Source organism: Trichosurus vulpecula, chromosome 8, assembly GCF_011100635.1.
Source record: "Trichosurus vulpecula isolate mTriVul1 chromosome 8, mTriVul1.pri, whole genome shotgun sequence".
Lineage (NCBI taxonomy): Eukaryota > Metazoa > Chordata > Mammalia > Diprotodontia > Phalangeridae > Trichosurus > Trichosurus vulpecula.
Window position 1 is genome coordinate 60,394,891 of NC_050580.1, and position 21,522 is coordinate 60,416,412.

At 43.3% G+C, this 21,522-nt stretch overlaps 1 protein-coding gene across 2 annotated transcripts in view; it reads right to left on the reverse strand.

The window, feature by feature from the left end:
* The window catches only part of DLG5 (discs large MAGUK scaffold protein 5), a 148,665-nt gene that overhangs the window by 63,714 nt on the left and 63,429 nt on the right, over window positions 1-21,522 (reverse strand). For both annotated transcript variants that reach the window (XM_036735412.1, XM_036735411.1), the window contains exons 3-5: window positions 8,662-8,830; window positions 6,383-6,526; window positions 4,645-4,828 (exon numbers count right to left, since the gene is read on the reverse strand). In XM_036735412.1, coding sequence (XP_036591307.1) covers window positions 4,645-4,828; window positions 6,383-6,526; window positions 8,662-8,830 — 497 coding nt within the window. The remainder of the gene's footprint in view (window positions 1-4,644; window positions 4,829-6,382; window positions 6,527-8,661; window positions 8,831-21,522) is intronic.

Here is a 21,522-nt window from a genome sequence, read left to right on the forward strand (position 1 = left end):
CCCGTTTTCTCATCTGCAAAAGGAGCTGGAGAAGGAAATGGCAAACCACTACAGTATCTTCACCAAGAAAACCCCAAATGGGGTCACAGAGAGTCAGAAACGACTGAAAAACATCTTAACAACAACAATAAAAATGAAGTGGTTGGTCCACATGGTCTCTGAGTATCCCCTCCCAGCTTGGGATCCTATGATCTCCTCATGACAACCCTGTAAAGCAAACACTGACAATATTCCCATGAAAGGAGGCTGGGGTGTGGAAAAGAAGACCCAACTCAGTTGTGAGCTGCCTTTGTATCCAAAGCACCGGGCATACTGCCTGGCATATACAGTAAGTGCTAAATAAATGTTTGTTGACCGACTGCGGGAGATCTGGAGTCTCACTGATGTGGGTCGTCCTATCCTCTGCAATTCTCCATGTTCTCCCATAAATAGTTCCATCTGAAGAGGCAGCAGGATGGACTGCTGGCTGGGCTTAGCGTCACAAGGACCTGAGTTAAAATCATGCCTAGGACCATTCTGAGTCGCATGCCCATGGGCACCAAATTTCTCTGAGCCTCAGTTTGCTCATTTCTAAAATTCAATCCATCAGTTAGTAAACATTTAAGTGCCTATGACTATGCTAAGCACTGAGGAAACAAACAAAAAAAAGGCAAAAGACAATGCCTGCCCTCAAGGAACTTACAATCTAAGGGGGGAAAACAACACACCGACAACAATGTACAAACAAGCTACAGATAGAATACACCGGAGATAACCAACAGAGGGAAGGCGCTAGAACTAAGGGGGTGTAGGGGTGCTTCAGGAAAGGTTTCATAATAATGAAGAGTCAAGCGTTCAGAGTCAGAGGACCCGTGTTCAAATTTGGGCTCCTCAACTTAATATGACCATATTTTGTTCAGTCATTTCAGTCGTGTCTGACGCTTTGTGACCCCATTTGGGGTTTTCGTGGCAGAGATACTAGGGTGGTTTGCCATTTCTTCTCCAGCTCATTTTACCGATGAGGAAACTGAGGCAAACAGGGTGAAGTGACTTATCCAAAGTCACACAGCTGGTGGGTGTCTGATTTGAACTCAGGTCTTCCTGACTCCAGGCCCAGTGCTCTATCCGCTAAGCCACCCAGCTGACCCTGTATGACCACAGGCAAGCCATTCAACTTCTCTACAAACTTTATTTGCAAAATGAGAGGTTCCCTCCGGCTCTAAATCTACAACTCTCTATCACAAATGGGGAACACTATGACCCCAATCAACAAATCGATCATACAACCAAAACTAGAACCCAGGTTGCTAATGTGTTATCCACTTTTTTCCCTATACTGTACCACACTTACATTGCGTCATTCTTGTCTCCCTCCAGCTCTTCCTACCTTCCTCATTCTTTCTCCTCCTCCAAAGACCGGAGAATGTAAAGCCAAACCTAGAAGCAGCACATTTGAGTTATGCCGCCATGACGCCTCGGAAAAAAGTTCCTGGAGAACAGTTAAGCGGTTCATTTGAAATGGACCAGTACGTACAAAAAGATTTATAGCAGCTCTTTTTGTGGTGGCAAAGAACTGGAAATGAAGGGGATGCCCATCAACTGGGGAATGGCTGAACAAGTTGTGCTATACGAAGGTAATGGAATACTATTTATAAGAAATGAGGAGCAGACGGACTTCATCATAACCTGGAATGACTTATACGAACTGATGTTGAGGGAGGGGAGTAGAACCAGGAGATCATTATACACGATTACAGACACACAGTATCTGTCAGGACTAACTTTGATAGACTTGGCTCTTCTCATCAATGCAAAGTTCAAAGACAGCTCCAAAGACTCATGATAGAGAAAGCTATGCACATCCAGAGAAAGAATTACAGAGTCTGAATGCAGACAGAGGCTCTCTTTTTGCTCTCTTTTTTTGTTTCAACTCTTCTTTCTAATGATTCATTCCATTGGTTATAATTCTTTACAACTTCACTATTATGTAGATAAGTTTAATGCAAAGGTATATGTAAACCTATACTGGATTACATGCCAGCCTAGAGGGAAGGGGGAAGGAGAGGAGAGGAAGGGGGAGAAAATTTAGAACTCAAAAACTTGTGGAACTGAGTGTTGTAAAAATAAAAAATTTTTTTTTTTAAAAAGGGGGCTTGTTTGATTTCTTTTAGGCAGACACCTCCTTGTGAGTGTACATCGCCACTAATAACCTTAGAAACTCCAAGGTCCAGAGGTCTAATTTGGCCTCACGCTGGCCCACTGGGTGACTGTGAGCAGATTACTTACACTGTGGGTGCACACCTCAGTTACTTCAACTATAAAATGGGAACAAAACCAGCATAATGAAGGCTGCACAAAAGATGAGGTCTGAATGACTGTTGTAGAATGAATTCTGAGTCAGTTATGGGCTAAATCAGATGAGGTCCCCTTCTTCCCATGAAGAAATCCAAAAGAATGGACTGTCAGGAGGTCCAGGCACCCTGCCCCCCCATGGGGTCTACAAGCAAAGGTTAGATAACCACTTGTCTGGTCTCTCGTACCTCATAGAGGAGATTCCTAGTCAGGAACAGGGTTAGACTGGACAGCTTCTTGAGATCTCATCCCATGCTGAGGTTCTGGGATTCTGCCACATGCAACTTTGTGTGTGTGTGTGTGTGTGTGTGTGTGGGTCAGATCTGATTTTAAATACAGAAACAGGGGCCCTTATTTAAAGAAAATAGTGGGGCAGCTAGATGGCGAAGTGAGTAGAGCACCAGCCCTTAAGTCAGGAGGACTTGAGTTCAAATGTGGCCTCAGACACTTGACACACTTACTAGCTGTGTGACCTTGGGCAAGTCACTTAACCCCAATTGCCCTGCCTTCCCCCCTGCAAAAAAAAAGAAAAAAGAAAATAGGCAGCCAAGTATGGCAGCGATCCCAGCTCATAGGGGAGGCTGAGGTTGGTGGGTCACTTGCATGGCAACAAGATGGTGAGATACCAGGCTGCCAAAGGAGGGGCGAGGCAGCCCAAAATTTCTCTGATGATCAGTCATGTGTTTGGGCCATGAATGACCACTTCACTTCCAGCCTAGGCAAAATAGAGAAGGCCATTCTCAGAAAAGGACGGACGGACAGACGGACGGAAGGAAGGAAGGAAAAGAAAGGAAGAAAAAGGCAATGGATTTTGTTTTTATGATGTGTATAAATAAGTATTCTGATAAGTTGAGATTTTTCCCACATCGAGTTGGCTTAAATCCGGGCCCACTGGCACCATTATGGCCAACCCACTGTGCTATTGTGTGGAAGTTGGTCGGGAGAATGTCTGAAAAGAGAGAAAAAGCATCAAAAGCAGCGCTGAGCTGCTAGTCTTAGCCTCACTGCTCCTCCATGAAGCAGGTCGCACTCCAAGCATTGAAAGCACCTTCATCAACACAGGATGTCTCCTCTACATCATGGTGCCATCTGAACAGTACTGCTTGCTCCATTTTTATAAACAAAGAAAGGTGGAGAGAGGTGGAGAGAGGTGAAACTTCCCTGCACAGACATAGAATTCATATAGTCAGAAGGAGCCTTACAGATCACCTAGATTCTTACCTGGGCCAAGTTAACAACTATCTGTGGATAAATTTGAGAGAAATGATATTTAATAACCAATAATTTGGGAAGATCCAGAGTTCTCCCCTTCTTCTAAAAGTCCTGATTTTTAAAAGTTAAGCGTCTTGAAGGACAAAGCTGATAATAAGATTGGACTAGCCTTGTACAAGACCCCACCCTGGTGGAGTGGCCATGGTGCTCTGCTCAGGCTTGGGTGGGGCATACATTCTTTGGATAGATTGCCCGAGACTGGGGGTGGTCTGAGTATAGAGATAAGTCTCTAGGTCCAAGGGTGACATGACATCACTCTCAGTCTCTTACTAAAAACCTACTCTTCCAAGGGTCTTTGGTCTCTTAAGAGAGATGGCCAAATTACCATCCCTTTATTAATAATATGATGGTCTTATTAATAAAATGACTAAATTACACAGAAACTACATCTCTCAAACCTTTTTAATTGTCACACATTTGGGAAGGGTAGTCTGTGAATTTACACATAATTTACATCAATGTGACTGGTTACCTTTGTAACCTTACTGCTTTATGCTTTTAAAAATATTAATCTGAGAAGGCTTCCCCAGACAGCCACAGGAGTCTAGGACACAAAAAGATTAACAACCTGTGGCTTGGACCAAGTCCCTCATTTTACAAGAGGAAGCTGAAGCCACAGCATTCCACTGAAGATCACAGAGGGAACCTAGGACAGAGCCAGAGGGTGAACATATCCAGGCCTCTGGATTCTCGTGCCTCCTCTACTACATCATGTGACCAGGCTTCAAACCCAGATCCCAAGGATTTCATATCTGCTACTTGTATAAGTCACTATGATCCCAGCTGCTGAGAACTGAGGAAGAACCAGCAACAGCCACAAAGATGACCCTAGTGATAATCCCACTGTACAGAGAGTGTGCATTTTGAACTTTGCCAAAGCATTCTGACAGCTCTCATTTGATGCTCAGATTAAGTCTGTGGGGCAGGCAGGGCAGAGGGCCCCACTGAAGTGTGTTCCAACTACTCCAACCCCAGGCCCTCCCTGACCTTTCCTCCATCCACCCTCCTTGCCACACCTTCCACCACCCTCACCACCACTACCTGCTGCTGCTGGGCCCGGAGATCAGTGATCTCCTTCTGGTCCTCCTCTCGAAGTCGTTTCATGTCTTCGCATGACTGCTGCAGGTGGTTCCGCTCTCGGAGCAGCTGTCCATTCTCCCGCCTCAGCGTGTCCACATCCTCCTTCAACTGCGCCTGGTCACTCAGGAGGCGGTTGTGGAGAGTGCTGGAAAAGACCCCTCATACTGAGCTACAGGACACCTTGAACCACCCTAAAAGGCCCCCATCAGCAATCCCTGCCTAGATGGGAACAAGGAAAGGCTAACCAACATGGAGGCTTCCAAGAGACAGGCCAAAGTGGTGGCCAGGTGGCCAGAACTGAGCTAAGCACATAGAAATGAGCTAGGCACGTAAAACCCACCAAATCCACAAGGCAGGAGAAGTAAACAAAAAACAGACCTTCCTGCTTATGGACACTATCTGAAAACAAAGTGTAACAGTTTGATGACAAAAAGCCCCAACTTACTGAAACTATAACCTTTAAGGCCTAAGCCCTGGGCTGATATCCCAGGATACCAGATGGGTGCAAAGAGGAAAGGGGAATGTGGTCAAAATCCTCGAGGGGAATTCTCCTAATTTCCCTCTCTCCAAAAAGGGAGAGCAGCAATGGGCTGAGGAACATCCAAGGTCTTAGATAAATACCCTTATAGTATGGTGGAGACCTTGGAATATTTAAGCATGTGTCACGGGACCTGACTTCAAATCCCTATTCTGCCTGTTACTACTGTGTGGTCTTGGGCAAGTCTTGGGCCTCAGTTTCCTCATTTGGCAAATAAGAGAGTTGGTCTAGGTGGTCCATTCCAGCTTAAGAACTAGAAAGCCAATGAAATAATTCAAACTTGTCTTAAAGTATATCTCCATCTATTATTTCTTTTTGAACCTCAAAGCAAGCCTAGGAGGAAAGTAGGCAGCATCCCCATTTGAGAGATAAAGAAACTGAAGCCCAGTAAGATATAGCTGGTGGATAAGCCAAGACCACAACCCAGTCCTGGACTTCCGACTTCAAGTCTAACACTCCAAAAAAGTACACGAAGAAAAGACGTGAAGGTTTGGCAGTGAGCACACATGACCTCTGACCCAGGGATACCACCAGCAGACCTATACCTCAAAAAGATCAAAGGAAGTCGAAAGGGACCCATAAGTACAAAAATGTTTAAAGCAGCTATTTTTATGGGAGCAAGAACTGGAAACTAAGGGGTGGTCACCAACTGGGCAATGGCTGAACAAATTATGGTTTATGAATGTAATGGAATATTGTGTGCTCTAAGAAATGATGAATGGAATGGTTTGAGAGACCTGGAAAGATTTGTATAAAGCAATGCATAATGAAGTCAACAAAGTCAGGGGAATAACTGAAACAAGAACAATACTGTAAAGAAAGAAGACAACTTTCAAAGACCCCAAGGAGCTGTCCAGTGTAGAGATCAACCATGATCGCTGAGGACAGACAATGAAGCATGTCACCCACCTCAGGAAAGAAAGATAATGCAAGCAAAGTGAAGAATAAGCTGCACATCTGGGGCATGGTCAATGTGCTTGACTACGCACATTTGTTAAAGGGGTTATGTTTTTATTTTTCTTTTTTGTTTCTTTGAGGGGACTGAGAAGGAGAAAAAAATAAATGTTAATTTTAAAATAATTTTTTAATTTTAAAAGGTGAAAAGAAAAGATTTGGCAGTAAGGAGGACATGGAGTACTGATCTAACTGGACAACACTTACTGGTAAAAATCAGCCTCTTTGGCAACCTCCTCACATCTTTTCAAGGTCTTGGTATGCTGGTTCTGGAGGGACTGCAGGTCTGACATAGCCCTCATGCACTGAATCTTGAGCCTCTCATAGTCAGGGTTCAGCTTGTGGTATGGTCTGCCAAAGGGAAAAAAAAATAAACCAAATTAACACAACCAAGAAAAAGCAACGAGTACTCAGCCTCACCTTGGGCCAGCGGTGAGAAACAAGACAATTCTAGGTCCAATCTTTTCCATGACCTCCTCTCCCTAACAACTCTAGCCCACTCTCATCTCTCCCTGTAACAAACGGAAACCAACAATTGAATGCTTTATTATTTAGCGTCCTGTATTATCCACAGGGCGACTAGGTGATGCAGTGGACAGAGCAGTCTGGAGTCAGGCAGACTCATCTTCCTGAGTTTAAATCTGACCTCAGACATTTACTAGCTGTGTGACCCTGGGCAAGCCACTTAACCCTGTCTGCCTCAGTTTCCTCACCTGTAAAATGAGCTGGAGAAGGAAATGGCAAACCACTTCAGCATCTTTGCCAAGAAAACCCCAAATGCGGTCACAAAGAGTCAGACATGACTGAAAAAATGACTGAACCACAAAAATTACCCTCTAATTGTTTTCATTTGTGTCAGCCTCTTCTGCCTAACTGGACTCTAAGTTCCCTGAGGGTAAAAACAGCGCTTTCCTCTTTTCTTGTATCCCCCACCACACCTAGTACGACACAGAGCAAAGAGTCAGGACTTAACAAAGACCTCATTGAAGACCTGCTACCCAGACCACTGCATTCCCATCAGAGAGGAAAGTTTCCCCTTCCCCAAAGAGAAGTCTTCCCAGGCTAAGAAATCACTAGATCACTACCCTTGGAAAAATACTCCAACGTCAGCCCACGAAGCCCAGAAGGACTCGTACAGGTGTGAAAACTAAGCAGAGATGAGAGGCCGAGTATCATGTCATTTTAAGAATGAAGATGATGATGATGACAATAACCACAACACTTATAGTGCTTTAAGGTTTCCAAAGTGTTTTACAAATGTTATCTCATCTGATCCTCCTAACGGCCCTACGAAGTAGATGATATTATTAATGCTGTTTCGCAGATAGGGAAACTGAGGCAGACAGAAATGAGGTGACTTGTTTAGGGCAACATAGCAAGTCTAACAGTCTTACCTACTGAACCACCTAGCTACACCCCGGAAGACAAAGTGCTTGAGTTACCCCAAAGTGGTCAATTTTCCCTAATTAGTCATCCCTTCTTCTTCTAGGAAGTATAGTGAAGTGCAAAGGACAATAGGCTTGGGATTTAAATCTGAATTTCAGTTCTTGGCTTTGGTTTCACCTCTCTGGAACTCAGTTTCCCCATCTACGAAAAGAGGAGGTTGGTCTAGATGATCTGAGATTCCTTCTGTTTCTAGATCTAATGATCCCTTATCAAGAAAACCGCCAGCATCTCAGAGAGGCTAAGGATCATGTTCCCTCTCTCCCTCCCTCCCTGAATCCTACCTCCTATAAGATAGGACAAAGAGTCATTTCTTCTACATATCTCAGGTCTGACAACCCCCTGATTCCCCCCACCCACCGAGTTGCTAATGCTCTCCCTCCCAAAACCACTCTGCATTGATTCTGTATACAGGGTGTCCCAAAAGTCTTAGTGCGATTCTGAGCTTTAATACATTACCATAAGCTACTGAAGAAGTATTAATAGTTTTAATAAACTACAATAAAAGTTTTTTAATATGCCCTGTATACACTCAAAGACATACATGTTGCTTCTCCCTTTACAATGTGAACTCCTTGAGGGAAAGAATTATTTCTATTTTCATATTCCCGGTCCTGTCATAGACCAGAAGATATTTAATGTACATGTACCTAGCTATTTACTTGCTATCTCCCTCATTAGAATGTGAGCTCCTGGAGGACAGGCACTGTTTTTGCCTTCCTTTTTATCACCAGCACCTGGAAAAGGATGAACAAATGCTCACTCATTGACTGACTGATCCACTTGCTGTATATAGGCTGTGTACAAGGACCTACTACTAAATTAAGAGAAAAAGGCCTCTGTGGTTTACTCAGCAGCCAGTTCCATATAAGTAACCTATTGGTATGGTAAAATTTAAGTTTCTAGAGGACAAAGAAAGTTTCATGCTTATCTTTGTGTCTCTAGCACCTAACACTGTGCCCTGAAGACATTTAATAGATGCTTGATGAATGAAGGAAATGAATGAATGATATCAGAACAGCAAAGCAGGCAGGAGATTTGACCTGCAGTCGTCGAAAGTCGAACCAGGAGATGACAGGGCCAGGCGCTTCCTCAGCTCATCCCTCTCTCGGGTGATCAGCCTCAACTGAATCAAAAGGGTCTCCACTTTCTCATTCGCCTGCCTGCTGTCTGTGCTGGGGGGTGGAGGAGAGGATGCTTTTCCAGTCGTGCCTGGAGAGAAAGCAGACACCGTCAGAACTGCAGCATTAATGGAGTCCTTGAAAGCAGCAGACTCTTACGTACATTATCCCATTTAAGCTTCATAACAACTCTGTGAGGTAGTTACTGTGGCTATTTGTTATCCCAGTTTTCAGAAAGAACAGAGCCTGAGAGAGATGAGAGGATTTTGTTCAGAGGCGCACAGCCTCAGGAGGGATTTGAACTCATCCTCTTGCCTCCAAATCCAGCTTTCAATCCACTCTGCCATGCTGTTCACCAATCTAGACTGCCCTCCCTTCCCATTACCCAACAGTGTTTTTGTCACTGGCAAAGCATGACCCCGGCCCACCTTCTTCAAGTGCTAGAGGACTCAGATTCCCAGAGTTGGAAGAAACACTGGAATCCATCTAGTCCAACCTGTGTGACCAAATTACCCTTCTACAGCCCTGCGGACGAGTGATCATCCAGACCTACTCATCCCCCCAGATGCCTATAGAACCTAACCCACATAATACTCTTCAAATCATCCTATTTTTTATACATCATTTTTATTATATTTCACATAAAACAATCTTGAATTTATCATATATAAATCGATACAACATATATAGTTATATATAAATATATAACTGTTATAATTTTTTAACGTAACAACATATACCTATATTAACACACACAAACACATCTAGTACAGAGTTGTTTTCTTGTCTCCCCATTAGACTGTGAACTCCTTGAGAGAAGGACTTTCTCCTTTCTTTGTATTCTCAGTGCTTAGCGTGAGGCCTAGCACATAGTGGGTGCTTAATGTTGCTCCTCCTTTGTTTTCGAACAGGACAAGTGACATCATGGGATGATGTCTGGACTTGCATGTGAATTGGATTTAAGTGAGACAGAGCTTCACAAAGTCACCAGTCTCTTCCAGAGTCATCAAAGTCCAATGGCAGGTCAAAAGTCAGGATGAATGGTGATGGCCCAGGATGCAGTGCATGACCTTGTTTTCTTCTATGTCTGACCAAGCTCTAAATGCTCGACAGCTTCAGGCCACTGGAACAAATTGTTCTCATGTGCCAATTCTGCTGCCTATTGGGGGAGGTCTTCACATGCCTGGTGTAGACAGCCCCCTAACTCACCAATCCGCTTGAGGCCTGTTGGTTACCCTCAACCTGGTTTAGCCTACCTGCTGAGAAAGTTTTACCAGGGTGTGGTGGCTGAGGAACCATAGGTAAGAGCTGAGTGAATCAGGTGGACACCAAAGGTGGGTGAGCACACCTGAAAAGGGCTCAGCCAGTCTTCACACCAGAGGTGCTAGTCCTCCTAAACACGCTGTACACCCCAGGGGGTTAATAAATGCTTCCTGACTGACTTAACTCTCACCAAATTATTGAGTGAATGCTCTCCTAAGAAAGCGAACATTTTGAACTGATGATCCACAGGCATCTCAAACTCAACATACCCAAAACAAAACTCATTTCCTATCCCATAACTCTCCTAAACTTCTGTCTTTCAAGGGAAAAGATCATCCTTTCAGTCACACCCAGGTTATCACCCTTGGACTTAGCATCTAATCCACCCTTACCCCACACATTCACATCTTGCCAGTCCTACCTACAAAAACGCTTCTCCCATCCTTTCTCTACTCTCCCTTCACAAAGCTTCCGCCCTCCTTAAGGCCCTCATCACCTTTCTCTTGGATGATTGTCTCCCTGCCTCAAATTTTTCTTATCTCAAATCCATCCTCCACTGCCAAAATCTGAGTGATCACCTCTCTCCCTTTCTCAATGAATCATCACAGTGGTTCTCAAAAACACCAAGCATCAAATACAAACAAACTCCTCTGTTTGACAATTAACCTAGCCTTTCTTTCAATCACTCAACAGTCCTGTTTCTTGAATCCTGAGTTTCTTGAGTTTTCTATCCCCAACTATGACTGACAGCTTCCTGAGGTCAGGGATCATCACTCATATCACTGTGTGCAACCATCAATCAACATATATTTATTAAGCACCTACTATGCGCCAGGCACTGGGGATAGATACAAAGACAGAAATGAAGCCAGTCCTAGCTCTAAAGGAGTTTCCATTCAATTGGAGTAGATGACCTGAACACAAAGTAGATGCAGATACAAGGTCACTAAATCAAGGTAAATAAAAGCCTTAAAAGGGATCAGGAAAAGCTTCCAATACAAGATGGTATTTGGGCTATGTCTTGAGGGATTCTATCAGACAAAGGTGAGGAGGGAATAACTTCCAGCAAAGAGGGAGGAAAAAGAAATACAAAGACACAAAGACAGAAGATGGTATTATGTGAGAGGAACAGAAAGAAGCTCAGTTTTATATCAACTAGCACCAGGCTAGGCAGATACTAGAGGCAGCTAGGTGACACAAGGCATAGAACACCAAGCCTGAAGTCAGGCAGACTAACCTTCCTGAGTTCAAATCTGGCCTCAGATACTTGCTAGCTGTGTGACTCTGGGCAAGTCACTTAACCCTGTTTGCCTCAGTTTCCTCATCTGTAAAATGAGCTGGAGAAGGAAATGGCAAACCACTCCAGTGTCTTTGCCAAGAAAACCCCAAATGGTGTTATGGAGAGTCAGACACAACTGAAGGGACTTAACAAAATGCAGTCATATAGGTATGAAGTGGAAAAGCCAAGATTTGAACACTGGTCCTCTGGCTTTGTATGCATGATTCTTTCTTGATGAAGCCTTTCCTGACACCTCCTTCCCCCTCCCCAAAAAAGAGCAGGTCATGACTAAAAAATGACTCAACTACAACAACAAACCCATTTGACAACATGACACAGCGTAGAGGGAGTGGACCAGGGCGAGTAACTCAAGGGTCCCATTCCCTCTGAAAGAATCTTAAGTCATATTTATACATTGTTTTAAACCTTAAAACATTTTCCTCACAAAAACCCAATGAAATGGGATCGTATTATTAGTATTGGTGCTAGTACTCCCATTTTAAAGACGAAGAAATGGAAGCCTTGAAAATGGTCCAGTGACCTGTTCATGATTCCAAAAATATTCAAGCTGACATTCAAATCCATGTCTCCTGTGTCCCAATCTATCCCTCCTCCCCAAAAGAGCACACTGGAGCTAGAAAGAACCTTGGCCATCACCCAATCCAACCCCCTCATTTTATAAATGAAGAAACTGTGGCCCAAAGAGAGGAGTGATTTACTACTGAAGGCTGTGAAGCAAGTTCATTTACCTTTTGGCTCTTTCACCAATTCAGTCTGTTTCAGCATGCTCCAGCTCAAAGCTCCAGCTCTATTCTCCTAAATCACCTAACCTCCTTCCAGTAACTTGCCTGCCCTTCTCAGACAAACTAGATTTTGCCAGAAGCTTGCACAGCTGCCAGAGCCCCACGGTACCTCACCCTGCTCAGTTTCCACTCTTAACTCAGGAGCCGAAGGCTGATCTACCTATCTAGAGCAAGGTCACTGCCAGCACCTACATTCACCCAGGCTACTGAATTCAGAAATTCATTCTTCCTCCAAATCCCTTCAACCTTCCTGAATGCAAATGAAACATACTCCAGGGGCATAAGAGGTGCTCAACATGTGAATATATAGGAAACTGGTGAAAGTCTTGGTTCCTGACGCCCACTCCCTGCTCAGCCTTCTTCATACTCTTCCTTTTTTCATACCCTGCCAGAAATTGATCCCAGCTACCAATCCTGATTCCCCTCATTTCTCCGTCTCAATGATGCCTTGGTTCCAAAGGGTCAGGTGTAACAAAGATGAAATCTCACCTCTGGGAGACAGAAAGTACATTCCTTACCAAAACTAGATTGGGGGCTATTGATGGAATCTAACTCCATCATTTTGAGGATGAGAAGACCAAGGACCATTGAAACCGTGCATCCCAACAGAGGACCCAAAGCTTTTAGGAAAAGAAGAGACCAAAAAAACTGGCTCATCTCATTCCCTATGCTAAGTCAGGGCTTTCTCCACTAGCAGGGGGTCTCTGAGTAAACAACTCTACAGCCCCAAATCATCCATCGGGGAAGAAGCTGCCTAGAATTGGCAGTGGGAGTGGAGAGTGGAACCATTGTTCCACTCACCATCTCTGGGACTTCCCAGGACAAAACACCCTTCCCTGGCCTCTCCTCCTGTGCTCTCTCCTCCCCAACCTATCTTCCTAGCCTTAATGGGCATTATTCTCCCCCTCCCTTTCTCTGCAATCTAGCCAAACTAGATTTCTCTGGGTTCCTCATGCTACATTCCTTCGCCCACCTTCTTGTCTCTGCACTGGCTGTCCCACATGCTTGGAATGCACTCTCTCCTTACCAGAATCCTCTTCCTTTAAGATTCACCCAGCCTTCATTTAAGGAGAGAGCTTAGGGCAGCCACCTCATCATTTCCTACCTGGCTGAACTCCTCCAGACTTGTAGAGAGTCGAGTAGAATCTCATCATTCTGCAAGCTCACAAGCCTGAAATTCCTAATTCCCCTCTGTTAGTACCCCCTGCCCTGAGGGCCCCTCCCTCCCTCTGACTGGAAAGGGTGGAGGGTGGGCAGTGGAGAGCTTCTCCCAGATCCTCTTTTTAGGGAGGATGCCCAGGCCAACCAACTTATTTCCTACCAGCCTCAGCCTCACTCCTGGGACTTTTATTATTTTGGGACTTTCTTGGCAAAGATACTGGAAGGGTTTGCCATTTCCTTCTCCAGCTCATTTTACTGAGGCAAATAGGGTTAAGTGACTTGCCCAGGGTCACACAGCTAGTAAGTATCTGAGGCTGGATGTGAACTCAGGCATTTCTGACTCCAGGCCTGGTACTCTATTCACTATGCCACCTAGAAGCCCCTTTGCATCCCTAGTACTTTATATAATTCTAGACACATAGTAGTAGGCACTTAATAAGTGTTTATTGACTGAACAATCTTCTACATAAAGCTTTTTCCTAATTTCCTCCAATCTACTATTCTTCCTCCCAAACTACCTTGTATTTAACTACTTTGTACATATTTATATTTATTCATTTTAAATTTATGTTGGATGTATGTGTATATGTACTTACTTTCTCCTCCATCAGAATAGGCACGTAATAAAAACTTGCTGACTTCCTTGCAATCTGCTTCAAGATAGGGACTATTTAGTCTCATCTATCCCCAGCACAGTAGGTGACACATAGTAAGCACTTAATAAACACATTTTTATTTGTTGCTTCAAAACCACTAAATCAACATAGAATCATGAAACCAAGTCAAACCCCCACAGCTCTTCAAGCTAGAAGGAGGATCATCAACAGGTCTTGGCTCCAGTCTTCAGGTGAGCTGAGGTAAATCAATCAGATTTACATCCCAGCATCAGATAGGAAAAAGACTAGAACCCAAGTCTCCTATTTCGCAGCAGAGGGCTCATCCCGAAGCACCCCATCTCTCTCCAAAGTCACCAGCCATCTTGGTAAAGGGTGAGGAAAGCCATTCTGTTGAAAGGCACCATGGAGTGAAATCCAAACACAGAACTGGACCACAAGCAGAGGGCTCTAAGAAAGGGCCCTGAATATAAGGATTGGGGAACAGTAAGCAACCTTTGAAGTAGAACAGAGATAAACGCTGAGGAGGCTAGCGATGTCCTAAAAGAAGAAGAAGAGGGGCATAACCCAAAAGGGAAACATGATGACTCATCGCACCACCTTGGGCAAATCATGTCATAAGAGATGATCTCTGCAAAATATTTTAAGGTTTTCAGGTCTCTTTACATACATTATCTCACTTGGACCTCGATATAAGCATGTCAGATAGGTATCAGAGCTATTATTATACCCATCTACAAATGAGTAAACTGAGTCACGGAGAAGATTAAGTAATCAATCCATAGCTTCAAAGCTACCAAGTATCAGCAGGTCTTTCTGACTCCAAATCTGGCCACTCTACTGCACTATGTCTACTGAGTTCTCTGGGTGGGCCTTAGCTTCCCCAATTAGCAAAATAGTCCCTGCCTGACCTATCTAGTGGGCAACTAGGTGGCACAGCAGATAGAGTGCCAGGCCTGGAGTCAGGGCTCATCTTTCCGAGTTCAAATCTGGCCTCAGATGCTTACTAGCTGGGTGACCCTGGGCAAGTCACTTAACCCTGTTTGCCTCAGTTTCCTCATCTGGAAAATGAGCTGGAAAAGGAAAAGGCAAACCACTCCAGTATCTTTGCCAAGAAAACCCCAAATGGGGTTGCAAAGGGTCAGATACAACTAAAAAATGACTGACCGACAAGTGACCTACCTCACTGGTTTACGAAGATCAAATGAAATATAAATACTTTGAAGAGAAAGTAACACAGAAATTTAAGACATTATGGTAATATTTTATTTATCCTTAGAAATGAAATCATAGGATCATCGATTTAGACCTGGTAGGAGTCCAACACATCATTTTACAGAAAAAGAAACCAAGAGTCAGAGAGATTAAATGACTTGTCCAACATTACACAGATTAAAAACAGCAGAGCCAGTATTTTAATCTGCTGACTCCAATTTTACTACTCTTTTTCAGTCACCACAGACAAATGAATTTTCCAGATTATAGAAATCTAACCATTAAAGGTATAATAAACACTTTTATTCTCTATAGTCTTAATGGAAAATTTTCTAAAATATAATACCAAGTCTTCCACCTTAGCCTTACTTTGTCAATTCACTGTGATGTCAAGGTGACCCTGTATGGCCAAAGGCTACACTAATAGAGCACCTATTGGGTTCTGGACTTAGAACCTGGAAAGCCTGGGATGGAATCATGCTTCTGATATTTACTAACTGTAAGACTTTGGGCAGGTCCCATCACCCGAGATTCAGTTACCTTGGGCGTTGGATTAGTTGGGCTCTAAGGTCTTTTCCAACTCTAAAATTACAATCCTGTGATTCATTGATAACCTCACAATTTGGGGCAAAATCTAGGCAGGTCTCAAGAAAGTTGGGTAGCCCCTGACCCTATGTCACACTTACGAGACACAGAAAAGAGTCCCATAGAATGCAGCAACATAAATCTGCTTCATATGGAGGGAACTTCCACAGTTATGAAATCACAGATCTATCTGGAAACATATTAACAACTTTTGCCAAGTTCTTCACCAAAATGGGAAGGTTCTGAGGACAGAGGCCTAGCCACAAATTATATGTCTGTCACCTGAAGACCAACCAGGATGAATTCATAGAGATTCATCTCCTGGATGACTCTGAGAGGATGAATTCCTTCGGTCAGAGCAATTCTCAAAGATAATCAATGAAGTCAGTTTTGGGTTATAACCTGGTCAGTGCAGGGGGTAACCTACCCCACAGAAAATTACAGTTCCTCAAAGTACTGAGGACATTACCTGATCCAGTCAATGAGAGAGCCAGACTGGACAATCATTTAACCTTCCCTACTAGCAAAAGTTCAGCATTATTGACATTATATTGGGCTATAACTGATATGGTGGTGCCTTCAGGGATAAGCTCAGTTAACACCTCAGTGAGGCATCCACTGCCAGCCAGAACTCCTGACCCAATCTTCAGAATTTATTAAAAACAAACAACAATTAAAAATCTATGTTCCTAAAACAATTAGCCCAAGTCTTCTATGCTTTTCTAGATTTTTAAGGAGGAAAGTTTTTCGGTTTGGTGGAGAGGGTGGGTGGGGGGCAGTTGGGCTTGTACATGTTTTGTCTTCTTCCAATCTCCCCTTTCATGGTCAACTGTAAATTTCCTTTACTACCATGCTGTCTACTGCTTACAAATCCTCCCTTACAGTTGGTCTTTTATCTACTGTCTGTTATAATCCGGCAAGAACAGAGGGTTGCCAGGGGAAACCAGTTAATCCAACTTGTTAAAATGAAAAAAACTTGAATACTTAGCTCAGTAGACTCTGACCTCATCTTCTTCCTCCCTCTCCCCTCTATATAGCTCCTACTGGTCAGCAGAACAGAAGCTCCTTGACAGCAAGGTCTGGTTGAGCTTCTATCTCATATTCTCTGTGCCTAAAACTTTACCTTGCACATAAGCAAACACTTAATAAATGCTTCCTGGACTGGGCTGAAGTTACCCATCAAGGGGATAATGAGGCACCACTCTACTATCATCATTAGTGACACCAAAGTGATTTGCTTTATTTACATTAATAGCAAATACCATTTAGATGGTTAGGTTCAACAAAGTCTCAAACATTCCACAGTGACAACTCAGAGCAGAAGTAACCAGATGGGAGATCTATCCTGATGAGTGAAACACACATTCTTAGAGACATTAGTGTTAATTATTAAAAATATTAGTAATGATAACAATGATGGCTAACGAGTACATAACATTTTAACCTGTACAAAGTGCTTTATATATATTATTTAATTTAATCCTCACAACTCTAGGTTTGTTATTATCCCCATTTTACAGATAAGGAAACTGAGCCCCTTACACAGACCCAGAAGGCATGGGGCATAGGGCACAGTGAATAGAGAGCTGTCAGCTTCCAAGTTAGGAAGGTTAAGATTCATGTCTTGCCTCTGACACATACTGACTGTGACCTCCAAATCGCTTAGCCTCCCAGTGCCCTGGACAACTTCCTAAAACTCTTAAGTTTCAGAGAAAGTGCCAATCTGCATTGGCAAAGGGATTTCCTCCCTGAGAGCTATTCATACCAATGAAATCACAATGAGGTCAGCAAACATTACAGACTGGTTGGTAATGATGACACCTAGATGAGCTCATAGATTTTTTTAAAAAATCATTTTTTGGTCATATGCCACCTTCCCAGGTTCCTTTTCAGCCTCTTTTCTTCCTGGAATTAGCTCCACTGGGAGGAAAAGGAAGGAACATTTTATCTGCATCACCTGTCGAGGGTGACAACAGTCCGTATCAGGTGAACTCAGCTTTGGGTCATCACCCTGGAAACCAGTTCTCCTCCTTCCCATGGCTGGGGGACAGCTCCTTGGCTAGGCAGGATCAGGAGCGGTAGAAGCAAGCCCAATTGTTCCAACAATGATACAATCCTTGGGGAACAACTAGGACAAGGGCCAAGGAGCAATATGACCCCTGAGCATCCGCAGCAGCCTGACTTATCTGAAGAAAGGTCTGAAGGCCTGTGGCTACTTTCCTTTCTAAATCCACTTTTCAAAGGAGAAAATATTTGTAAAAGCGCTTAGTGCAGCACTTGATAGCAGGTGCCATAACAATACTTATTCCCTCCCTCCCCAGCCCCCCACTCTCAAGCAGCCCTGAGAAACTTCCTCAGTAAGGATGTCTGGACAACTGAACACAGCACTTAGGAGAGAATGTGGGCCTGGTGCTGATGATGATTGCAAGCCTGGAGAGAGTAACATTCGAGAGTGCGTAGCATCTATTTTTGTTATAATAAAGACTAAAATGAGCCCCATTCTAATCTGAAGACAAAGCAAGAGACAAGTGCCTTATTTAGGGATACTTAGGTTTGATGACCCTGTCCCAATTACACATGAAATTCCAAACCAAACCAAGTTACTTAAAGCTGTTGACAAAGAAAGCTCTCTCTCCTCCCCCATTCCTGCCCCCCCCCACAAAGATATATTTCCTGGCACAAAGATATGGCTGGTTTGTGGTTGTTGTTTTTAAGGACCTATGATTTCACTGGCATAGGGAATTCCTTACTGAAGAGACTCCCTCTGCCTCTAATGTAGGTCAGTAGCTCGTGAGGGACTTGCCCAGAGCTACACAGACATAATCTGTCCCCTACAGGCTTCTCACACCTTCATCTCCTCCAGGTACCCTACGATTTAGCTACACAGGTCTACTTCCAAATTGCTCAAACCAACATTCCTATGACTTTGCATTGGCTCTCCATCTCCTGGGACTGGAATGTTCTGCCCTCTTTCCCTGCCTTACTTCAAGACAACTCAAATCCCATCTTCCAGAAGAAGCTTTTCCCAGTCTCCCACCTGTCCCCAATCCCTGGCCACTAATGTTCTCTCCCTTTAGACTACCTTCATCTACTCTATATATATATCTTACATGTACTTAGTTATTTCCATGGTTTGTCCCATTAGTAAACTCCCTAAAGGCAAGGACTATATTTTGTCTTTCTTCGTGTTCCCAGAACTTAACTTAGTCCTCATAATAGTCGCTTAATAAATGCTTATTGCCTGACTGATGAAGGATGCTACCCCATCTGGTGATAAAGAGGAATATAAATCTTGATCATTATAACCTCCCAGAGGTCATCCTTTGCCTCATTTCTTACCTAGCCTTAATCACTGAATGGGCATTGCCTCAGTCACTGAGACCTGGGAGAGACCTTAGCTTAAAAAGGCCAAGGTCCCCCACTGCATCTGGGGCCTTCTCCAGTCATCCTGATCTATATCTTGCCACAGGACCCAGATGGCTCTGGAAGAGAGAGTGAGTCTGGTGACTTTGCACAGTCCTCCCTCACACGATGCATTTGCAAATTATGACATCATTTTCCTCTTCAAGAACGAAGGGCAAACAACAACAAAGAGAGAGGTGATGGAAGACTCAAGATACATAGTCTCAGTCATGGCCAACATGTAAAGTACTTTGGTTGTTCAGTCCTTTTCAGTTGTGTCCAACTCTTCAAGATCCCTTTTGGGATTTTCTTGGCAGAGATACTAGAGTGGTTTGCCATTTCTTTCTCCAGCTCATTTTACAGAAGAGGAAACTGAGGTCAATAGGGTTAAGTAATTTGCCCAGGGTCACACAGATAGTAAGTGTCTGAGGCCAGATTTGAATTGGGAAAGATGAGTCTTCCTGACTCTAGGCCTAGTGCTCTATCCACTGCACCATCTAGCTGCCCTGTGGCAAGTGCTACCCAGGAATGATTCTCTTCTTCCTTCACACCTGACCCTTTTCTAGGAACCAGAAATAAATTGAAGGAAATGAATCAGATTTTCAATATTTGGAGAGTGGAAATGACTACAATGCCAACATTCACATACTACACTTATCTACCAACCAGTCAGCCTTTATTATGTGCCAGCACTGAGAATAAAAAAGAAAAAGCAGGAGCAATCCCTGCCCACAAGAGGTATATATTCTAACGAAGGAGACAACATACATAAATTAGAACATAAACAGAGTAGAACAGAGATTGTTAGTACTGAGCACACCCCCCCCCAAGAAAAGGAAATATGAAACCAGAGGACTTGCCTTCAAAGTCTAACTTAATAAATGCTAGTTGAGAGGATGACTGACCTAATGTGGCCACTTTCTACCTGGGTGGCTTATGTCAACAAGTTCCATAACTTCTCACGGCCACCATTTTTTCATGTATAAATCAGAAGGACTAGATTACATAATTTCTAAACTCCTTCCCAACTGTAAATCTTTCACATCTATTGAGGAATCTCACTTTCCCAGTGTCAACAAATGTAGACACTATGTGCCAGAGGCAAGACTTCAAACCAGGTCTTTCTTGCCCCAAGGCCACCAGGTCGGTATTCTCACAACACCATGATGCCTCTCTAGGCATTGAGGATATACACAGTTCCTGTTCCCTTACAAGCTATGTGACCCTGGACAAGTCACTTAACCCTGTTTGCCTAAGTTTTCTCATCCATAAAATGAGCTGAAGAAGGAAATGGCTAAACCACTCCAGTATCTTTGTCAAGAAAACCCCAAATGGGGTCATGAAGTGTCAGACACGATTGAACAACAAAAGCACTTTCCACATTGGCCATGACTGACATTGTATATCTTGTTGTGCATAAAGATGTGTCACAAATAAGTATGACACAATTCAAAATCCATTCAAATGTTTCCTAAGTGCCTAATACCTATAAGGTAATGTGCCGATAAAAGATGATACTGGCAAAGGAAGGATCCAGACAAAATCCTAAAAACAAGTGTGAGGAAAGAGAGTTTCAGAGATGATACCTGATAGGGGCATGGAAGGAAAAGGGGGTTTTCAGCAAGTCACAGTAGTGTAGAGGGAGTAAGGGAAAGCCTCTAAAGATATCCAGAGGCAGAAGGGGAGAAGACAAGATCAGAAACCATTCCTAGTACAATTAGGAGGGAAATGCAGGGGGCATGTAGACTCAAAGTGACAGCAGCAATGTTAAGATGTGACTAATGATGAGAAATGACTTTAGTGTCAAGCTAAAGTGCTTCAGTCACATTTTATCTTATAGGCAATAGGAAGCTAGGGAAGGATTGGGAGAAAGGCAGCGACAGAACAAAATTGTGTTAGGAAGATTACTTGGACATGTATGTGAAAGACTGAAGGCAGGAAAAGACTGCAATAATCTAGGTGAGGAGTAAGGAAACCTAACTTAACAACATAAGTTTGTTTGTCTAACCAAAATCTTACTAGATCCAAGAATTCACCTGATCTATCTTTCTCCTAATCCACCTGCACCTTGATAATTCTCCACAAAAAGCAACCCAATCAGAAGGAAAAGTATAAATCTTAGTTACTGAGACATGTCTCTTTCTCATGCCTCAATTAAAAGAATCCCTTTTGGTTGATACATAAAGAGCCTGCTGTAAGAAATATTATGAAAAACTCTATTTCTGAAAAACTTGGGAAAACTTCTATGAACTGATGCAGAGTGAAATAAGTGGGACCAGGAAAACAATTTATAAATTAACAACAAAACTGTAAGGAAAAAACAGCTTTGAAAGACTTAAGAACTCTGATCAACACAATGACCAGCCATGATTCCAGAAGACTAGTGATGAAACATACACTGCTCATCCTCCTCTCATGGTAATTGCAAAAATATGTTTTGCTCAAATATGCATTTGTTACA